Source organism: Lytechinus variegatus, chromosome 12, assembly GCF_018143015.1.
Source record: "Lytechinus variegatus isolate NC3 chromosome 12, Lvar_3.0, whole genome shotgun sequence".
NCBI classification, from domain to species: domain Eukaryota; kingdom Metazoa; phylum Echinodermata; class Echinoidea; order Temnopleuroida; family Toxopneustidae; genus Lytechinus; species Lytechinus variegatus.
The window spans coordinates 12,965,743-12,987,673 of NC_054751.1; the positions used below are offsets into that span (position 1 = coordinate 12,965,743).

The window sequence follows — 21,931 nt, forward strand, 5'->3', positions numbered from 1 at the left end:
GTCAAAGTAAATTAGCATTTCGTCAGCTTCAAATCGGTGTACCCAAGGCCTTCTATCATTTTCTGACCAGCAAGACTTTTGCGACGATTATTGATCCATTATGCCATGGTCACATTTGTTCTACGGCGGCCGTACGGCGAGTCGAAAACAGCCGTTTCAACATTTTTTATCCAACTACATATAGGTGGTTTGATCAAAAATGTTGAAACGGCTGTTTTCGACTCGCCGTACGGCCGCCGTAGAACAAATGTGACCATGGTATAAGTGATCAGTATCAATAGCAGATTTTCGCTCGGCAACGTACAGGGCTTTCAGCTATGCGGGCGAACCCTGTTCCTATTTCTTGATGTCCAGAATTCCATTCTCGATATCAAGAGATGGGAATAAATGTTAAAAGGGTTTGCCATACGCCTGCACAGCCGTAAGTCCTGTACGTTGCTGAGCAAAAACTCAATACTGTTTTAAATAATATCTGAAGTATAATCATTATTTCAAATTCCCGTGTTTGAAAGACATGTTAGGTTTTAAAATATTAAAATACTAGTATGGGTTAGCTGTATTGTAATATTGTAAAGCCTGTATCTGTAATCTTTTGGCGAATTCTTCATGAAAGAAATGCTCATCAAAAACACATTTCATAAGAGAAAGTCCCTCACTGTAAACGTGAACATTTGTATTTTTAATTATTTGTTTTGTACTACATTGCCATTTTATTTTGCTGTTTCTGTCAATAAAGGTAACCCTGTTCTTGTTCTAAGTATTTTCTGTTCAATAAAGTTTAACATGTTTACATAACAACTTAAAAATCACTAGCTTTTTCAATGCATGAGGTAAACAAAATGGTTTTCCAGGAAAGAATATACCTGTGAGATCCACCAACGTAGTTTGTGTAAGTTAATTCAATGTCAAATTCAATTTTTTTTTCAGACAACAATATGCACAAATTTACTTGCAGATTTCTGTGGTCCAAGATTTGACCGACAGTTTCTATTGTATGTAGTATTTGCCCCATTATACTTTCTTTTAGTAAGTGAAAGTGCTTTCTAGGGCCATTAGGAGAGAGACCCACTTTCTGATGATGTATTAAAAAGATATTTTCCTCTGGGATGGGGGTCAAGGTGTAAAGAAAGGGGGCAATGGTAAACACACAGAAGAGAAACAGATCCTTCAAAGAGTTGAGATTGATCTAATCAACCACAACTACGGAAATCCAGCTATGACAAGATTTATTGTGTCTTACTATGATGCATATTGGTAATGGCAATTCTTTACCTAATTGCTAAGAAAGCATGAATGCTTGTAAGCAACCAACGGCTGAAGGTCATCTCCAGGGGATCTGGGGGGGTATTCTGAAAAGTCTCGTAAGTTTCCACTTAAATATCCTTTTAAGTTACCCATTTAATGGAGCGCTAATGTACCTCCAAATTCGTATTCTGAAAACTCTATTAGCGCTCAATTAAGTCCCTTTAGGCCACTCCCCTACTGAGCCGAATTAACCAATCAAATGCGCTCTTACAACGTAAACTTTTCTCCTAGCGCGCAGTGTCTCTTCACTTTGCTGCCTTGCAGCGCAGCGCCCGGCTGCTGCAGGTGCACTGCACCACGATCTTGATACAAATAATTTTTGCTGAAAAATAATGCTTAAGCATATTTGCATCGGAGATTTAAAGGTTCGTTATGTTGTTGAAATTAACTGTTGTCTTTTTCCTTTCTCTCTCATTTATTGTACCTTTGTGCTTTTCTTTTTTTTTCGAACGCGTTCTGATTTTCACAACCCCCTATCCATTGAATCCATTTGTAGCTTTCTTTCTTTTTTTTCCCAATATTTTATTTGCTTCTGCCATGATAGGGGGGTGGGTCTTCTTTAACTTAATTCCTACTTATTCTAAAAACTACATACTTTTCATTTATATGAGAAATCTTCTCCAACAAAATTTGAATAAACATATTTTAAAAATCAAACAAGCAAAATTTAAAAAAAGCCGAAATTTTATTGAAATTTGATGTACAAACGTTATGACATGGGTTTTTATAGGTGGAGAAAACGATGGCATCACTTCACTATTTTTTTCTTTTGTATTTTATTCTATATTCGTTTAAATACTAAAGGGGTCTATGCTTATTTTTTCATTGTCAGAAACAAGGTTTAATTCACTCCTGCACATTGCTGCATCTGCCGTGATTTGGCAATTTCATTATTGTCAAAAAAGTGTGCAAAAACAAAATAGTTTATGATGCTAATAATAAAAGAAAATATAGAAAAATAATAGTCATGTTTTCCCTTTAAGTACACAAATATTTCTGTCTCCCTTTTCCCCCTTTTCTAATTTATTTATTACCAAATATAGTCCCTAGGCCCTATTCCTTATTTTACTTGTTTCTATACACCACCTTTTCTCCCTTTATTCTATTCCCTTTTTAGCTCTCTCCTTTATTCTCTTCCTTCCTCCTAGTATTAAACCGATTTGATGATATTTATACGAAATGAAAGCAACATTTAGCAAGATATGGTGAGACTTAAAGGTATTGTTTAACTTTGTGAGCAGCCGATTTAAAAAATTCTCAAACCAAGATGAAACATGTGTACCAGTGCATGTATTAGAACTAATAAACCCTGAAAACAACCATTATTGAGAATGAAAAGCTAAAACTACAAGGCAAACCCTGATTTTGTAAATAGGCGTCTTATAGACGCCTAAATAGTACACATAAGTGTATGGGATGAAATTAAGATGGTGTTTCCGGTCACTTTATTTTTCAATTTTTGAAGCACTAAATAATTATTTTCGAATGCAATTTTTTCTGGGCTTCATTTTTGTAACATATCCTAGACACAGGTGACAAGTGTGACCTTCTAGCTCAGATTTTTTAAAAGTCAAACCAATGTTAAACAATCACTTTAATGGACCTCTTATCACCATTATCTTTCCCCACTGGAAAGTCCGCTAATTGAGCGCTATGAGACTTTTCAGAATACCAAAAGTCTCGTAACTACTCAATTAAGTCTTCGCGCGGTCATAACGCGTAGTATTGCAAGTGCGCGCAACGCAACCCTGCCAAATAAGGAAAGAAGCACTTAAGTGACTTTTCAGAATACCAAAATGCTAATTGACCGCTAATTGAGCTTTCAGAATACCGCCCCTGGTAATGAGGATTAATGCCTATCATGCCTCCTTACTCATACATTTGTTTTCTTGAAAATTCAGTGTGCTTTTCTTCATTTACTAAGGACATTGTTCAAATTTCCTATAGAAAATATGACAATGATGGATTTCCATAGAATTAAAGTTGAATGGATCATTTATAACCCTCCATAAGATGGGACCCAGTGCTCCATAACACAAAGCTAAGCAATTGATTATAATACAGATTTTAAAATTGATCGTATTACCAGTGTACAATAAACTGTGAACATCACTTATGATCAGTTGCTTAGCTGTGTGTTTACAGGACTCGGGATGGATAGCTAGTAAGAGAGAGATGAGATGGGAGGGAGATTGGGTGTGCACAGAGTGACAATGCAAGGAGAAGAATGAAAAATGAAATGAGTCCCATACAGCAAAACAAATGATAAAAGGACAAAAAGAAGTCGTGAACATTCTCACTTTTAATACAAAAGAACACAAACTTTATACCAAGGTGATGTACGAACTGATGCAATCAATACTAGTACAAAGAATTATTCAACATGATCAATGTACCAGAGTACAGATCGATTTCTATTTGGCCGCTGATGGCTTGTTACAGGGCCCTGGTGTCGATAATACAAAGCATAAAAAAAAATGATTGTAAAACTTTTCTTCTTATAGCAATTATTACAGTTACCACAGTGTACAGCCAAATTTAAGATCAATTGTGTGGTCAGTCCCTAAGCCTTGAGCAGGACCTAGATCCCAATTCTATTGTGATCACACAATTACATGAATAATCAATATTTCTTTTGATGAATTAAGATGGTGCTGTCACATCTAGGTCCCAGAAAATCAATATAAATGACTCATTCTCTAACACATGAATACCCCATTAAGCACCTACTTCAAATGATTCAACCAACGAGCTCCTGGTTCCCTATTATATATCTTACCAAGCAATGTGACATTTCTTTGTATGCTTGAAAGCACATGAAGATATTTAATGATCATGTGCTATATTACAAATACTGCATTGAGAAAGTTTAGAAAGTTTTAATGCACATTTGTAAAAGATGAAGATGATATGATTGTGCCATTGATCTATTATGACTATTCTGAGGCATTTATCTATAATCATAAAATAAAAAGGGCAGTGCGTTTTTTGACTATGGAACGGGTATATCAATCAATAGAAGCAACACAATAATGATGTTACCCCTAGGAATACAGATCCGATTAGATTGTTAAATAGTGTCCAGCCAAGTCACAGAGGAAGGTGATATAAATTCAAATGGATAGACAATAACAACTTTGTTCTTTTAAACTTGTGATCGCTTTACTCGATTTACTCTTCAGAAAACATAACATGCTTTCCATAATATATTCTTCAACTGCATCTCTAATGAGAGAGGAGATATCTTGGAGAAAGAAAACAAAATCATTCTTTCCTTTGAAGAAGGAAAGGGGGGATGAGTGTGATTTGTACCAAGATTCCAACAGATAGCGATGCACCGGTACATTTGCTATGATTCCAGGGGAATACCACATCCTTGAAGTTTGTACAGGAGCCTTTGGGAGAGGCCATCTCGTCCCGCCTTCCCCCCCCCAAAAAAAAAGAAGAGAAATCATTGCCTATGAACCAGTCACTTTTCATAACCAATCAAAGCTCTGTGCATACGGGACTGTTGAAGTATATATACTGCCTGCTTCGCTCATTCTCATGAAGATGGCACATAAATATGTGCTGAAACATTGAGTGTGGATGGTCCTTCTCACGACCAAATATATGCACACGAAATATAAATGTACGATGAAACTTCTACATTGAACGACAAAGCAGTTGCTAAATAGATCTTCTGAAGTAAATACTGAAGTATTAGGGATAATGTGAGAGATACATTGATAAATGAATGGTAGAGTGTCCATGTACAGACATTAATAAATTTGAATAATCTTCAACTCCTGTCCTTCACTTTCACTACATTTGTCTCCAAGTGAGATGTAGATGACCTATTTGTTTTCTTTCCTCATTTGACATTTCCACCATATTCACAGAAATAGTTGCTTCTTCAAGAAGAAGCAGATTGTGTCCATATGAGGTAAAAAAATGTCTAATATTCATCAGCTCTCGTCCTCCTCTTCTTCCCACTTGTCTCCTGGTGATCAGTTGAACTACGCCTTGCTTTACCTTCCTCATCCTACATTAAAAAAAACAAATGAGAGAGAAAAAAAAGAAAGACTTTTAAAGGACAAGTCAACCCCAACAAAAGGTGATTTGAAAATTTCATCAAAATCAGATGTGAAATAAGAAAGTTTTACAATTAAAAGTTTTGCTTAATTTCACAAAACAGTTACATGTATATGCACGTCCTGGTCGGTGGTCGGTATGCAAATGAAAAGACTGATGACATCACCCACTCACTATATCTTTTGTATTTTATTATATGAATATCATAATTCATATATCCTACATGAATTAAATCCTGTGTGCTATTTGGTTTAAATTGCATCATGTGACCAAACATATTCTCATTATTTCGCAATGATGATGAAAATGAAATGCCCACTGAAGAAAATTTACTATTCCTTGATGTCACAGATCATGCAATCTCTTGGACACGCCGGTCAGCGAGGTATCTATATTGGATAAGTCCCATAAAGGAACGATGCAGGCACTAATCTGCATTCTGCTGGTTTCGGGAAAAGAAGGTCAGTCAGCGCAAAGTGGAGGGAGGGGGTGGAGGGGATAGCAGCGAGTGCAAGACTAATCCCGCCATCCCCATTCATTAGGGACAAATAAGGATTTAAAACTTTGGACTACTTTACCACTGTTAAGTGACATGACATGACAAATTGTAAAATGAAGAATATTCAACAAAGTTAAACATATTTTTACAGAAAGAAAAAAACAGGAATCCGCAACTTTTTTCCAAGAAAACTGTTGATTTACTTGGCATGTGACACTTTCCTTTTATAAGCAAAACACAGCATTCAGATCAATAAGCATTCTACAGTATAATAATTAACTCTTCTCTTAAAAGCCTTATACTCAAACACAGAAAATGAATAAAAAATTATATTGATGCGTGCTTTCCATAGTTGAGGAAAGTTTCAATGAATAAGCCTCTTGATAATAGAAACTAGATATAACAATGTTAAGAGGACTGTCTCCATCCATGAAATTTTCAAATCATCCAGGTTTCTGATTATGAACACTATCCTGAGCAGAACAATCTCTATTGCTTGTAATGAATTGAAGACTATTTCACACAAAAGGTAGGTTTCATAATTTGGATTATTTCAAGAACTTAATTTTCCTTTCTATTTTATATAAAAATGATAAACAGTTCTCTCCAGGGCTACCATACATATTGAAACTATGAAACTATGAATATGCTACTAACCTTTGTGCCGACATCTGACCTCCTAGCCATGGTATCTCTTCCTCTTAAAACCTTAGAAGAGTCTGGTTGCTGTACCATTAATTGGGTTGAAATGAATTCCTGTTGAAAAAAAAAGAAATCATTTAAAATAAAATGGTAATAGTTCAAGTGTTAACCAGGAACTGGTTTTGTATAATTCATTCACATTTCAAGGATACATGGCAAGTTTTACAATTAGCACTTTACTTATCGTAAAAATGGTGTGCATATTCTATTTTTTTTTTCAATTACAGGTAACTGTCTAGATTGAAAGTCTACAATCTCATTTTGTTATAAATATTGGAGGCTTTCACCATGAGGAATTCACATTCAACATATTCTTATCAAAACATTCAACATTTTCAATTTTCTCACCTTTATAAAGCTAATGACATTCTGCATACTGACTGCCATGTTGTGTACATCATGGTCTGAACTATTACACATGATTGCATTCTGAAATGTAATTACTCCTCACTCACCTCTATAAAGCCAATGACATCATTCTGCATACTGACTGCCATGTTGTGTACAACATGGTCTGAGCTATTATACATGATTGCATTCTGAAACATGATTACTCCTCACTCACCTCTATAAAGCTAATGACATCATTCTGCATACTGACTGCCATATTGTGTACAACATGGTCTGAACTATTACACATGATTGCATTCTGAAACATGATTACTCCTCACTCACCTCTATAAAGCTAATGACATCATACTGACTGCCATATTGTGTACATCATGGTCTGAACTATTATACATGATTGCATTCTGAAACATGATTACTCCTCACTCACCTCTATAAAGCTAATGACATCATTCTGCATACTGACTGCCATGTTGTGTACATCATGGTCTGAGCTATTATACATGATTGCATTCTGAAACATGATCAAGATGTTTCGATGGAAGGCCTCCGTTGTCCGGATTGTTCCATTCTCTATCTTCTTCTTGATAGTGATAAGGTCCATTGGCTGGTGAACGATACTGCAGTAACCTGGGGCAATGTCCTCTGTAACAGGGTGGAGGAACACACTAGCGTACCTATACAAAATGGAGGAACAGATGATCAGAGAACACATGTAATCATATACTGTACATATACAGTTAACCTGCTTTTGCAACCAACTGTCTGCAAAAAACCACAAGTTCGATTTCTTTTGAAAAGTAATCTCTATTGAAAGGTGACGTGACATTTGCTCCTGCGACATTTGGTCCATTCTATCTGATAGGATATTGGGTTAGAGTTAGGATTGTAATCTAGTTTTTTGTTCAGAATAATGCAAATATGAGTAGGGTTTATTTAGTTTTTTGAGAATTGGTTTATGTTTGGATTAACATGCATATTTTCCTTTGGAGCAATTGTCGCCGGAGCAAATGTCATGGAACCCTATTGAAACATAACTTGCAGAAAGAACATTTGCTCATAATTTTTTTTTCTCCCTTTAGTAGTCCATATATACCATGCTATGAAAATTTTTCCACTATAAATTCCACACACTAAATGAATCACTAACTTCAACCCTTGATTAAACACTATACCTTACCCTAAACCTCACTCCAACCCAACATTAGACCCTACTGAAACCCTAACCCTACATGTTAGATGAAACAAAGCCCTGAACAATTGTCACAGGAGCAAATGTCGTGTCAGTGTATGGTGTTACATATAGCTGCTTGTGCAGCTGCATGCGACTTTACATACAATTCTATGCACAACTAGTACATGTTCAACAAGTGCCAAGCCGCTACACAGGGATATATCGTAATGCGCATGAAAGGATCATCTGTCGTGCGAATAATCATTTGCAACTGACAAAAACAACTTTATGGAGCACCCACCAGCTTCATTGTACTTATGAATATTGATTTGAAGATAGTCATGTATGATTACTGTTTATATGGATTCATAATGAGAGATAGCATTACAATTTAATTTGTTGTGAATTGCATGGAAAGTGGAGTGAAGGACTAATAAAATAAACAATATCATTCTAATTTATAAATTTTTCATTGTCTGATTTCACCCTTTGAACCCGAAAAGCCAGAATACTGGCTTCAAGTCACATGATTAAAAAAGAAAGGGTTAAAGATATCAGATGACCATTAAAAAATTACTTCATTTTACAGAATTCAGTTGATAACTTCAGTTTATTATTTTGTTGACTATTAACTTTCATTTATAAGGTTTTAGCATAAAAAAATGACCCAAAATATGCTACCCTACCAAGGGGCCTAGTGCGATAATACAAGGTGAGTCGTATACGGACTATGCGTAAGTTGAATTTTACTTCAATCAAAGTAGTGATTTTGAGACAAATTTGAGATTATCGTTAGCACAGGAAGCTACACAACACCAGCCGGACCAGGTAGATTACTAGCGGAGTAAGGTGCCGCTTACATGGCTGGGCTCAAATCATGAGAATAGAAGATCATTGATTTCAAATGTCAATTCCTTAATTTTGCCTATAATCTTTATATATGCAATTACTTCATGGTTCAAAGAGTTAATCACATCTTACTACTAACTGTGGACACCCCCTTCACATATTTTGCCTTTGTACCATGAACACAAACTTTTCTGGATTTATTTTTAAAGAACTAAAGACAAAAATGTGGAGCACAGTTGTAAAGGAGATTCTTGATTATATGATGATACATAATTTGCATTTTCGGGTAATTAAATACAGGATTTAACATTATGGTCCTAATCATCAGTAGGAAAATATAAAAAGTGTATCTCACTTTGGAATGAATGCTTGTAATTGTAGTGATGTTTTGGATTCAACAACTTTTCTGACAAGAGCAGCAAACGCTTAAGGTTAAATTGCTAAATCTAAAGTTATCAGCGAAGTGTTTTGAAACAGATGTTTATAAACAGTCAATGGAAACTTTCCTCAGAGGGACAATTTTATACAGGTGCTATCTGGTTGATAGCATTGGCAAATCAGCAGAAATTCAACAACAATGTCTTACAACCATTTGGAAAGACTTATGACTGTCCTCAGGCGCGGATCCATGGGGGGGGCCGAGGGGGCCTTGGCCCCCCCCCTTGGCTAAAAAAAAAGAGAGAGGGAAAGAAAGAGAAAAAAAGGGAAGAGGGGAAAGAAAAGAAGAAAAAGAAGGGAAGAAAAAAAGAGAGGAAAAGAGGGGAAAGAAAAAAGGAAAAGAGAGAGAGGAGAGGGGGGAAAAGAAGAGGGGGGAAGAGAGTGGAAAAGGAGAAAAAAAGGAAAGAGAGGAAGAGGGAAGAAAGAAGAGGGGAAAAAAGAGAAGGGAAAGAAAAGAGGAAAAGAAGAGGGGAAAGAAAGAGAGAAGAAGAGGGGAAAGAAAGAGAAAAAAAGAAGAGGGGGAAGGAAGCGAAGAAAAAGGGAGGGGGAGGGAGAAGAAAAAAAGAGGAAGGGGGAAAGAGAGAGGAAAGGAGAAAAAAAGGAAAGAGAGGAAGAGGGAAGAAAGAAAAGGGGAAAAAAGAGAGGGGAAAGAAAAGAGGAAAAGAAGAGGGGAAAGAAAGAGAAAAAAGAGGAATGGGGGAAGGAAGAGAAGAAAAGGGAGGGGAGGGGGAGAAAAAAAAGAGGAAGAGGGTGAAAAGAGAGAGGAAGAGGGGAAAAGGAGAAAGAGGAAGAGGGAAGAAAGAAGAGAAGAAAAAAGAAAGAGAGAAAGGGAGAAAGGGGAAAGAAGAGAAGAAAAGGTGAGAGGAAGAGGGGAAGGACGAGAAGAAAAAAAAGAGGAAGAAGAGGAAAGAAAATGATGTTTGAACCAAAAGGGCGCTGAAATGATGTTCGAAGGAATGTCAAAATGCTGTTCGAACTGGGGGCAGAATTGATGTTTGAACGGGGGGGGGGGGGGGGGGGGGGCCAAATCGTATTCGAACTAGGGGAGCCAAATTGATGTTAGACCTACATGTAGGGGCGCCGAATTGATATTCGAACTAGGAGGGCGCCGAAATGATGTTCGAAGGTTAAAATGATATTCGACCTGGGGGCCGAATTGATGTTCGAACGGAAGGGGGCGAAGTGATGATCGACCTACATGTAGGGGCGCCGAATTGATATTCGAACTAGGAGGGCGCCAAAATGATGTTCGAAGGGATGTTAAAATGATGTTCGAACTAGGGGCGCCAAATTAATACTCAAACTGGGAGGGGGGCGCCACTTGATACTCAAACTAGGGAGGGGCCGCCGGATTGATGTTTTCAACTGGGGGGGGGGCGCAAAATTGATACTCGAGCTAGGGGGGGGCCAAATGGTATTCGAACTAGGGGCGCCAAATTGATGTTAGACCTACATGTAGGGGCGCCGACTTGATATTCGAACTAGGAGGGCGCCGAAATGATGTTCGAAGGGACGTTAAAATGATGTTCGACCTGGGGGCCGAATTGATGTTCGAACGGGGGGGGGGGGGGGGGCGAAGTGATGATCGACCTACATGTATGGGCGCCGAATTGATATTCGAACTAGGAGGGCGCCGAAATGATGTTCGAAGGGATGTTAATGTTCTAACTGGGGGCGCCAAATTAATACTCGAACTGGGGAGGGGGGCGCCACTTGATACTCAAACTAGGGGGGGGGGCCGCCGAATTGATGTTTCCAACTAGGGGGGGGGCGCAAAATTGATACTCGAGCTAGGGGGGGGGTGATATTCGAATTAGGGAAGACAAATTGAGTTCGTAGGGATGTTCGAACTGGGGGCCGAATTAGGGGCGCCGAAATGATGTTCGAAGTGGGGGCGCCAAATTCATACTCGAACTATTCAATTCAATTCTTTTATTTCATTTCCATTCAAAACATAATACAAAGTAATATAAAACAATACAAATCAAATACAATTTTACAGAAGGGCATACTTACTTACTTACTAGGGAGGGGGGCCGGATCGATGTTCTAGGTAGGGGGGCGCCAAATTCATACTCAAACTAGGGGGCGCCGAATTGATGTTCAAACTTGGGGGGCGCAAAATTGATACTCGAGCTAGGGAGGTGAAATGATATTCGAACTATGGAAGGCAAATTGGGTTCGAAGGGATGCTAAAATGATGTTCGAACTGGGGGCCGAATTGATGTTCGAACGGGGGGGGGGGCAAATTGATGATCGACCTACATGTAGGGGCGCCGAACTGATATTCGAACTGCCGCCTTGTTGTTGGCTCATTGTTCCATATATTGAAAGTTTGAAATGCCTTGGCCTTGAGGTTTCTAGGCCTTGGGTTTCCATGCCTTGGGTTTCCATGCCTTGGCCTTGGGGATTAAAGCCTTGGTCTTGGGTATTAAAGCCTTGGCCTTGGAGGTTTGAGCCTTGACTTACAACACTGATGGATATATTGACAGATATTATTTACAGAAATTTTGAAGTTTACTTGCACACACTAAGAAATAAATGTTCAGAATTGAACCCCGAAAGGTTGATGCAAAATCAGCACCCTATGGGTTCAAAAATTCAAAAATTGAACCCCTGATTTGGGGTTCAAAAGTTGAACCCTGCGGTTGGGGTTCATTTCTGCACCCTGCGGGTTCAAAATTGCACCCCTAGGGGTTCAATTTGAAATTTAGGGGTGCAGTTTTGAACCCCAACCGCAGTGTTCAATTTTTAAACATAATCAGGGCCTACTCTGATGAGAATAAAACGAAATTGAAAGCATCAAATGGTTAAAATAGAAATCGATCGAGTTTCCCGCTCGCATTGATTATTTTTTAAAGTGATATTACATTTATTCATGAACACATCATTTTAAAACCATTATTCAATTGCCTCTTCTTCATGCATAGGCGGATCCAGGTGGGGACCCGAGGGGCCCGGACCCCCCTATGGGTAGAGCAAAAAAAAGGTGGGAAAGAAAGAAAAAAGAAGGAAAAGAAAAGAGAAAAAAAGGAAAGGAGAAAGACGAATTAATAAAATAAGATGAGAGGAAGACTTGGACAAAATATTTCATGTCACTATATAAAATTTTCGCTCGCGCTTAGCGCTCGCATTGCCTGTTAAGTGATCCACATATCTTGTTCAACACGGAGCTTAAATATCAAGTTTGGAAGTCAATATACAAAACATATTTCTCCTTGGAAATCGAACTTTCATTAATTTTTGTGATTTGTATATTGATTTTTAAAAAGTGCTCTGTAAAAATGTCAGTTTTATGGTCTGAATATTAACATTTTCCAATTGCGCTGCGCGTTCGCGAATTGTGATGTATCAGGTACCTATTATTTTCATGTATTCCATAAAGTTTTCAAAATATCCCTTTTCAGGTCTGATTGTCAAAACGAAAACGCATCAGCTAGCGCTGCTATGCTTGCATTTTTGATTGGCGGGTTATGTATGTCTCAATATTGATTGTCTAACAAACTACTTAAAATCCCCTTTTCATGACAGTTTATCAAAAATTTCGGCTCGCGATTTGCGCTCGCATTAATGGTTAAAAATATATCAACTAATTAATGATGCATCCTATTCATAAATAAAAAGGTGCTTGAAAAGTTCAGTGTTCAGGCCATAATATCATCAGATTCCGCACCCTCATTATGCATTAATACTAATATATCAATTTAATAATTAAATTGTCACTTTTGTTTTATCTCGCGCTTAGCAAGATGAATAGGAAGATATATAGTCATCATATTCATATGATAACATGTCCTAAGGAAGTCAAGTTCCTATGTCTCAAAATTAAAGTAATAATGAAACATATCAGCTCTTTATCAAGTGCGATTTATATCCACCTTACAAGTTTCCTACAAAGTGTTTGAAATATCAGATCGGAATATCAAATATTTTAAGCTCGCGCTTCGCGCTCGCTTTTATTTTCATGATAAAAGATTGTTTAGAATGCCTAGATTCTAGGTCTAAATCTAAAACACGCGCGCGCATTTTCATTCAGTTATCCAGTTTCAGATCACTATATCAAAAAATTCTGCTCGCCCTTTGTGCTCGTATTATTAATGTAGGAAGATCCCCTTTTTCATCCCTTTCATGATTCACAAAACATGAAAAGAGTATCCCGTTCAAGGTCGAAATCTCGATTTTTTTTATGCTCGCGCTTCGCGCTCGCATAATTTGATTGTGAAATATGTAATGTCTTCATTGCTAAATGCAAGCAGTCCTTAAAAGGCACTTTTCGATCAGTTCAAAACGTATATAAACATTTTCTACTCGCGCTTTGCGCTCGCATTATTAATGTAGGAAGATCCCCTCTTTTTCATGATTTAGGAAACATGAATAGAGTGTCCCGTTCTAGGTCTAAATCTAGAATTTTCCGCTCGCACTTTGCGCTCGCATAAAATTGTTTAGTTATACTGTATAGCTATCCTGTTCATGATTACAAAAACTGATTAAAGTTTTCCATTCTTTATGTAGAAATGTCAAAAATTTTCAGCTCGCGCTTCGCGCTCGCATTATTTGATTGTTGAAATATATAACGTCTTCATGGCTAACTGTATGCAATCTTTAACAGGACTGTTAGGACTAGCTTTCCGATCAGTTCAAAACGTTTATCAAAAATTTCTACTCGCGCTTCGCGTTCGCAGTAATTATTGCAGGCACATCTTTTTTCAGAATGTTCAAATTTTAAGAAAAAATAAATACAATTTCAAAAAAATTGCTCGCGCTTCGCGCAGGCATTATAAAATAAGGATTATGATAGTATACATTTATGTTGATTTAAAGAATAAAGCTAAGAAGTGACTTATAGGACTACCCCCTTCAAAGAAACAAACTAAAAAAAAAAAAACATCTTCGAGCGGCCGATCGGGGAAAATATGGCTGAAAAAAATTCAGAAGGCTGGATCCGCCCCTGATTCATGTGCCTATGAAATAAGATAATTTAACATGCATTTAAGGCACTTAATTATGATTGCCTGGGGGAGGGAGGGGCTGACATTTTTCCGAAAATTACACAGGGGAGCCAAAATCAGGTCGAATTTGGGCCCCCCTCCCTACAAAATCCTGGATCTGCGCCTGACTGTCCTACAAACCACTAGCAATTGTTTCCGGAAAACATGTACAAAATTTCTTTGTAACATTACAAGAAAAACTTACAATGACAACGAAAACTGCTGAAGAACTTCCTTGCATCCTCTCAACAAATATTTCAATACATATCAAGAACCCTAACATTTCAAGTATTTGCCTCTCAGTAAGACAACCCACTTGGATTATCAATTGTAAACAGGTGCACTCATAGTGTAGCAGGTTTCACAGAACATCATGTACAGTTGAAGTCAGGTTTACATACACCCAGAAATTAAAAGAAAAAATGACACTAGCCAAACATAAATTTTACTGTATCTTATACGATATGTGTGCTATCATGACAAATTTGATATCAAACAAATGAGTATGTCATGCCCCTTCACCACATTGCTTTGTCATCAGGAGCTGGAAAATATTTAGGTATTATTTTCCCCAAAAAATCTTCATATTTCAGACAAATTTAAAATAAAAACTTGACAAAAACCTTTCATCTTTGTGCTCATTACTTCTCAATACAAACATTCCAGATTACACTTTTTTTTATCAGTGGTGACATATCATGATAGAAAATGTAAAATAATTCATAGATGTGACATTTATACATTTCTATGAAACGATGTTTGAAAATATAATAACAAACAACAGAATACATTCGGCACAAATATCACTCTTTTTCTTTAAAGTAAAATCCATCCGAAATATACTTAAACTTTTGGCCTCAACTGTATCTTTCTTGGGCTAATATTACCATCCAAGACTTTGGGTGGTCCTTCTCAAGACCAACATTCACCCAAGATAGACATGGTGTTCTGTGAAACCTGTTACACTATTCTTCTTCACCATGGAAACCTTCAGAAGTTAGGTGCACTCATGCATGGGTGAACTTGTAAAAAGACAATGGAATTGAATCCAGCCAGCTGGATCATGATGCATGTGGTGAAGGGACTGACATCATTTTCAATCAATAGTTTCCCAATAAAGGAATTTGCTATCTCTAATCTCACTACTGACAGTAACCCATTGAATCCTAATACTACTGAATACTAATCAAAAGTGTTTCCCAAGAAATGCATTTATAATCCCTAATCTCACTACTGATATTAACCAATTGAATACCGAGTTCAGCAATTCCATTTGATTTTGTACAGAAAGTACTCATTCCACTAGGCAATGTGTTACTATGTGCATGCGGATGCAAAATCAATACTCTATATTCTCTAGCTTTTCATCCAACTGTAAAGAAAATTTAAAACTACAGGTAAACAAAATGTTTGTGAAAAATTAACTTACTTGTGGCTTGCAGCAGCCCTCCATACCAACATAATGGCCTTCCTCCACAGTCTATAGGCATGGTCCTCTTCACTACGATGTGAAATGAATGATTATAATAGCGTATATGTAATATCCACATTGATGTACATTTTATTGCATGCAACATTTTTTTATAATACATGACCATGCACTCTCATTTACTGCATTTGGGATACATTCATTTACTGGCATTAGTGCACATAATCCTGTACAGTGCAAGATAAAACCATGCATCCTTTATAAGTTTATACTACAACATCTTTCAAATACAATACTACCAGTTATCCAAAACAAATTTGTATTTTGAGTCTCTTAATCTGTTTTATATTCATAGACAAGCTCAACAACAAGAGGTTGTCATTTTCTGGAAAGTTTACTGTATGAGCCAGGATTAAAAATTAACATCTACATGGATTTTCATAATTTTTTTGCCCATTCAGAATATTGACTTCTTTATTTTCATGATGCTGGTGTTGTTTTATGTGCAGCAATGGCAAAATGCAGAAATTGATAAGTTTAGCAATGTTGGACATGAATAACCTAACCTTTTTTGTCTTTGTTTACTCGAGTGGGAAGTTAAATTAAGTACCAATCACAGCATACACATGGAGGAAGACACTGACCACTTTTAGTGAAAAACAATGGTGTCACTTTACTCACAAACAACACTGCCCAACTTTGGCAAAACGAAGCAAGTGACACATCAGTCAAATTTTATTTATTGTTTCTGAAACACCCTATGTATGTTGCAAGTTCAGGCCAAATTTGGGGAAGAAATGATCGTTCTATGGAAAGATATTGAAGTAAATATGCTGTTAAATTGCAGTGACGAACACACATTGCTCATTTACAATAAATGATACTTTTGAAACTTGCTTCCTTTTGCCAAAGTACGGCAGAATAGCACATACCTATGTGGCACAGAAGATGGACTGTTTGGTAATGAATCACTATAGAGGGAGGTCTGCAAATTGGCAACAGATGCATCATCACTCTCTGATGGTCTATCGTGATCTTCAGAATCAGCAGCATCACTCCTAGTCTCGTCTTTGAGATCATCAAAACTCATCACTGTGTCTTCGTCATCATCGTCCTACAGGAAACAAAACCATAAAAAAACACTTTTGATCTTGTGGTATACAGTTTAGTGACCACACAACATCATGATTAATGAAAATGCTTTTGTTTGAATATACATGGATATCATCCTACTTTTGTAGTGTTTCGTTTGCATGAAAGAGTATTTAACCCAATCCCGCGATTTTCCAAGCACCTAATCAAGTATTTAATCAAAGGTAGTATTTCAATGAGACTTAAAAGTAAATCCACTATAAAAAGTAAATTTCAGAATTGGAGGAGGGCACAGAATCTTTTGACATGCAAATAAAAGGTCCCAATGGCAACTAAATTTTGTAAAATATGACTAGCAGTTTTAGCCATTTATATCAAAATTGATAGTTTTGTGCATTCTAAATATGATGCTACTTCACAATGAATTTGTGAAATAGTCACATAAAAAATGAAGAACAAATTAAGATGCAAAGCCAGGCAATTTATTCACCGATACGTGTATTTTTGGCAGAATTCTCTGAACAAACCTGTCTAGTCTTTGTCCTAGTACTCTTCCTGGATGCGTTGCTAGGACGACCCCTCCCTCTCTTCTTCTCTATCTTGCCCTGAGTTCCTGGCGATACAGGCTCCATGTCAAGAGGTTCATGGTGAGATCGAAGGAGCTTGCCTCCTCCAGACTCAGCTTTACGAACTTCAGGATCCGGTTTACTCTCTTCCAAGAGCTGCAGGAATGATAGGGAGATTGTGATAAAAAAACCCTCTCTATTCTATATTGGATTAGGAGGAACAAGGGAAATTATACTTTAATGGGATAAGTTGGCCATCATTTCATATAGACTTGCAATCATGATAACTTTGCCATTCTTATAACGACCATGGTAACCTTAACTTTGTTTGGCTGTTGGGCTCTGTTACCACGAGAGTCACAATAACGGCAATACTACCTAAGTTGCAAATCTTTATGAAATGGGCCCATATTTCAAGATGAGGGGCCTGTAACACAAAGCTTAGCAATGATCGTAGAACATTTTTCTATGATTGATTGCATTGACTACAATGTACAATCAATCGTGAAAATCAAGCATATGATTTATCGCTAACTTTTGTGTTACAGAACCAGGAGTGGTGCTGATCAAGAAGACAAAAGGAAGTTAAGAGATATGAAACAGCATGTTGACTACATTCTAGTTATGACCATCACCCCCTTTCAGACTTTATCACCAATCACAATGGAGAGCACTATTGGTTATCAGGGTATTGGGATAAAATGGAAATATACTCTAATTGCTTTGCTTTATTTCTGTAACTTCTATGCCTGATCTAGAAGTGGATACTTTTTAATATGATGAAATAAACACAGAACAAAATGGAAATTTCAACAACGTGAAATATGTTAGAAATATTATAATAAAGCTGAAATATAGTGGATGGCTGGAAATATCAATACTGAATTAGTACAAAAATGAATAACAATATAAAAAGTTAGAGAAATTTGAGAAATTCATTGGTTTTTAACTTCAGGAGTGAATCAACGAAAATGATATGTTAAAATGATAAAGTGTAAAACATTGCAAATAACAATTTATCGAAATGTAATAAAAATACAGATTGCTTTGAGGAGTTTCTATAAATATGACTGAAAAACCAGCAGTCATTATTTGCTTCAAACTGCATCCAGCATGAAGTCACTGAAAATGCAAATGGCACAGGCATTACCTTCAAAATTGAGGAAAGATTTATCAAAATGAAAAAGATCTGTGCTGATACCCTGGAGGTATTTATTGATATTTATTTTCTCTTTATAGTGAATGTTAGTATCAATTAGGCAAATCTAACAGTTTTTTTTTCAAATGCATACAAGTTTGCATGAATATCACATCTGAAATTTACTGGCCAATATATCAAATAACACACAATACATGTAAGGGTTATAACATAGTAAATGAATGTAATGGTAATCTATATACTAGTATATTACTAGGGTGTAATGTTTGTTTACTTGTACAAGTAACTTAACCCTAATAAGACTGGGGGGGGGGGCTAAATCAGTCCCCCCTCATAATTTTTTGTGAAAAATCCGCCGCGCATTTTTTTTAAAAACTGCATTGCTCGCTGACTTTTTACTTTCAAGTCTCGCACAAGTTTTGAGGCCGAAATTGTGACCCCGGGTATGCGGTTCCGAAATTACGCAACATTTTGTAAGTGCATGCAGACCCCAAATTGCTAAAAGAGAGAGCGGAAACCGGGAAACCCCGGTGTAGTGGTCCACCTGCATTCCCCCAGATCAGTTATATCGGGAGGAGAGACCTGTGGGTCATAGTGTTTCAGTTCGCTTTTCGCCTCCCAGGCACAGGTGACACAAAACAAATAATAATAAAAAACATGAAATTGTGTACAAATCCAATGCAAATAGTGTTTTGAGCCAAAATTCATAAATGTATCATTATTTTTCCTTTAAGTAATTAAAATAAATTGATTTCATCTTGTTTATGGTCAAACTGATAAAGTCCCCAACAATTAACTTTGAAAAAAAACAATAAAAAACAAAAAGTTGAAAAACACAAAAATAAATAAGAAATTTCGAAAACAATAAAATACATAGGAAAATAAATGGGAGGTTGAAATTTTTTAAAAGTAAATTTGATCAGATCCCAATAAAGTCTCTGTGAACCAAAAATTAACATTTTAGGGGCATTATTCATTTAATTAGAGCAAACTGTTGATTTTACACATATATTAGCATAATTATTTGGCAATGAGATTTTTTTTCAGAATTTGATCTTATAGTTTTGTTGATTATGCCATGGGTAACTCGCGTGCTAATTTTTGTCGCGATCGCGCGATTGATGGCCAAGATCATAAGATAAGGGGGGGGGTCTGATTCAGCCCCCCCCCCCCCCGTCTTCTTAGGTGTCAAAATAGCCCAGTTTATTTAGGTTAAGTTTTGAAATAGATGCACATGCTGAATATATATGGTGAATACGAGTCTTCAAACAACGGGCAAGAAAATACTCAAGAATTTTAAAATATGAAATTAAAAACTTATAATGATTTGATAAAAAAAAAATCCCCTGCAAATGTTGTGCCTTCCTCAACAAATGCATGTCTAACAATTTGGGGGGATTTTTTTTTTGGGGGGGGGGATATCAACTTTTGATGAGATAAAAAAAATCACCATGTTACCAGAAAAACTGCCCATCCAAAGAATACTGTGTATAAATTGTTCCTTGCTCTGCAAATTGCAATTTATGGCCAAGAGCATGCATCGTTTTGTAGATTCTTTTGAGGGAGTGCAGAAGATGTCTCCCTTAGCTTGCACGCAGAGACCCTGATTGAAACTTTGATCAACAAGTGGGTCTTAAAGGACAAGTCCACCCCAACAAAAACTTGATTTGAATAAAAAGAGAAAAATTCAACAAACACAACACTGAAAATTTCATCAAAATCGGATGTAAAATAAAAAAGTTATGGCATTTTAAAGTTTCGCTTATTTTCAACAAAATAGTTATATGAACGAGCCAGTTACATCCAAATGAGAGAGTTGATGACATCACTCACTCACTATTTCTTTTGTATTTTATTACATGAAATATTTTTATTTTCTCGTCATTGTCATGTAAAATGAAGCTTAATTCCTTCCTAAACACATGGAATTCCATTATTTTAACATTTTGTGCTTCAGGCAAGGAGGTCCTAATTGTCAAATTCGTAAAAATTGAAATATTGTATAATTCAAACAATAAAAAACAAAAGAAATAGTGAGTAAGTGAAATCATCGACTCTCTCATTTGGATGTAACTGGCTCGTTCATATAACTATTTTGTTGAAAATAAGCGAAAATTTTTAATGTCATAACTTTCTTATTTTACATCCGATTTTGATGAAATTTTCAGCATTGTGCTTGTATAATTTTTCTCTATTGATTCAAATCACTATTTTTCTGAGGTGGACTTGACCTTTAAGTACAAAAGACTAGCACATTTTGAATTTGATGTTTCAATTTCAGGACCTTCAGTACACAAGACATTGTAAGCTGTGTATTCAGACCACTTAAGTTATTTTAATAAGAAGGTTTTGCACATCAGACTCTGCCTCCCACGATGGAAATTTTCACTCTTACTTGATTATCAACAAACTAGATTTTTTTTCTAATAAAATATATGCACATGAGGACATTAGCTGAAGATCACTATCAGCCTGTCAAATATAATTTGCTCTAGGTATAAAGAATGTTTTTCCCAAAACCTAACCTGAATCATCTTGCACATTGGGCTCAAAGAGCTGGGCAATTTCATGCCTAAATTGGAGTACATCTTTCAGGGACCTGTCTTACAACAGAGTCTTAAGGTATCTTGATCTTGCAAAGGGCAAGCATTTAGGTCTTTGAATGTTTGTACATCAGATCAGTTACATACCTTATAAGTTTTTATATTCTTAAAATTAACAACCATGTACAGATACATAATAACTCATATCTTACAATCTACATGTAAATAATAACAGAGAATTGGCCAGAAAAAACCTGTACAATCTCCCAGTTTTTTGGGGGTGACTTCTGGCACCAAAATGCTGTACAGTATAATATAAACTGGGATCCACTTTGCACCACTGTGGATATATATATTGCATTTTGGGAATATTTCAGTTGTTTTCACTAAATTCATAATGTGCCATTACTGAGCGCAAGCAACAGTGTTGCAATGAGGCCCATTCCATAGTATCCTAGAAGTACATGTACAATTATTAGTTGATTACACTATGAATGAAATGCATAACCAGGAAAAATGTAGTATATAATGTGGTATTAGAAGTTAATAACAATGAAAATTGAGATGTTTTGATTAGGCATGTGAATGATAATTTGAAATATCTTGGTTGTTGGCCCCTAACCTCTGTAGTTGTCTTATCTCCAGCTGCTTTCGCTGAAGGCTCCTCTGTCAGCTTTTCTTGTGCAACTTCGACAATATCTTTTTGGACGTCTTTTTGAACATCTTCTTTCGTTTCATTTTCCTTTTTCTTTTTAAAAAAGTGAA

The 21,931-nt window shown here is 36.4% G+C and overlaps 1 protein-coding gene across 7 annotated transcripts in view; it reads right to left on the reverse strand.

The window, feature by feature from the left end:
• Positions 1–4,305: 4,305 nt before the first annotated feature.
• Positions 4,306–21,931, reverse strand: part of LOC121424671 (bromodomain-containing protein 8-like) — a 37,890-nt gene continuing 20,264 nt past the window's right edge. For 5 of the 7 annotated variants that reach the window (XM_041620410.1, XM_041620412.1, XM_041620414.1 and 2 more), the window contains exons 10-16: positions 21,789–21,920; positions 17,426–17,620; positions 16,739–16,920; positions 15,807–15,878; positions 7,359–7,605; positions 6,536–6,634; positions 4,306–5,329 (exon numbers count right to left, since the gene is read on the reverse strand). In XM_041620410.1, coding sequence (XP_041476344.1) covers positions 5,243–5,329; positions 6,536–6,634; positions 7,359–7,605; positions 15,807–15,878; positions 16,739–16,920; positions 17,426–17,620; positions 21,789–21,920 — 1,014 coding nt within the window. In that variant the 3' untranslated portion in view covers positions 4,306–5,242. The remainder of the gene's footprint in view (positions 5,330–6,535; positions 6,635–7,358; positions 7,606–15,806; positions 15,879–16,738; positions 16,921–17,425; positions 17,621–21,788; positions 21,921–21,931) is intronic. The other 2 variants (XM_041620413.1, XM_041620415.1) reach the window with 2 other exon arrangements.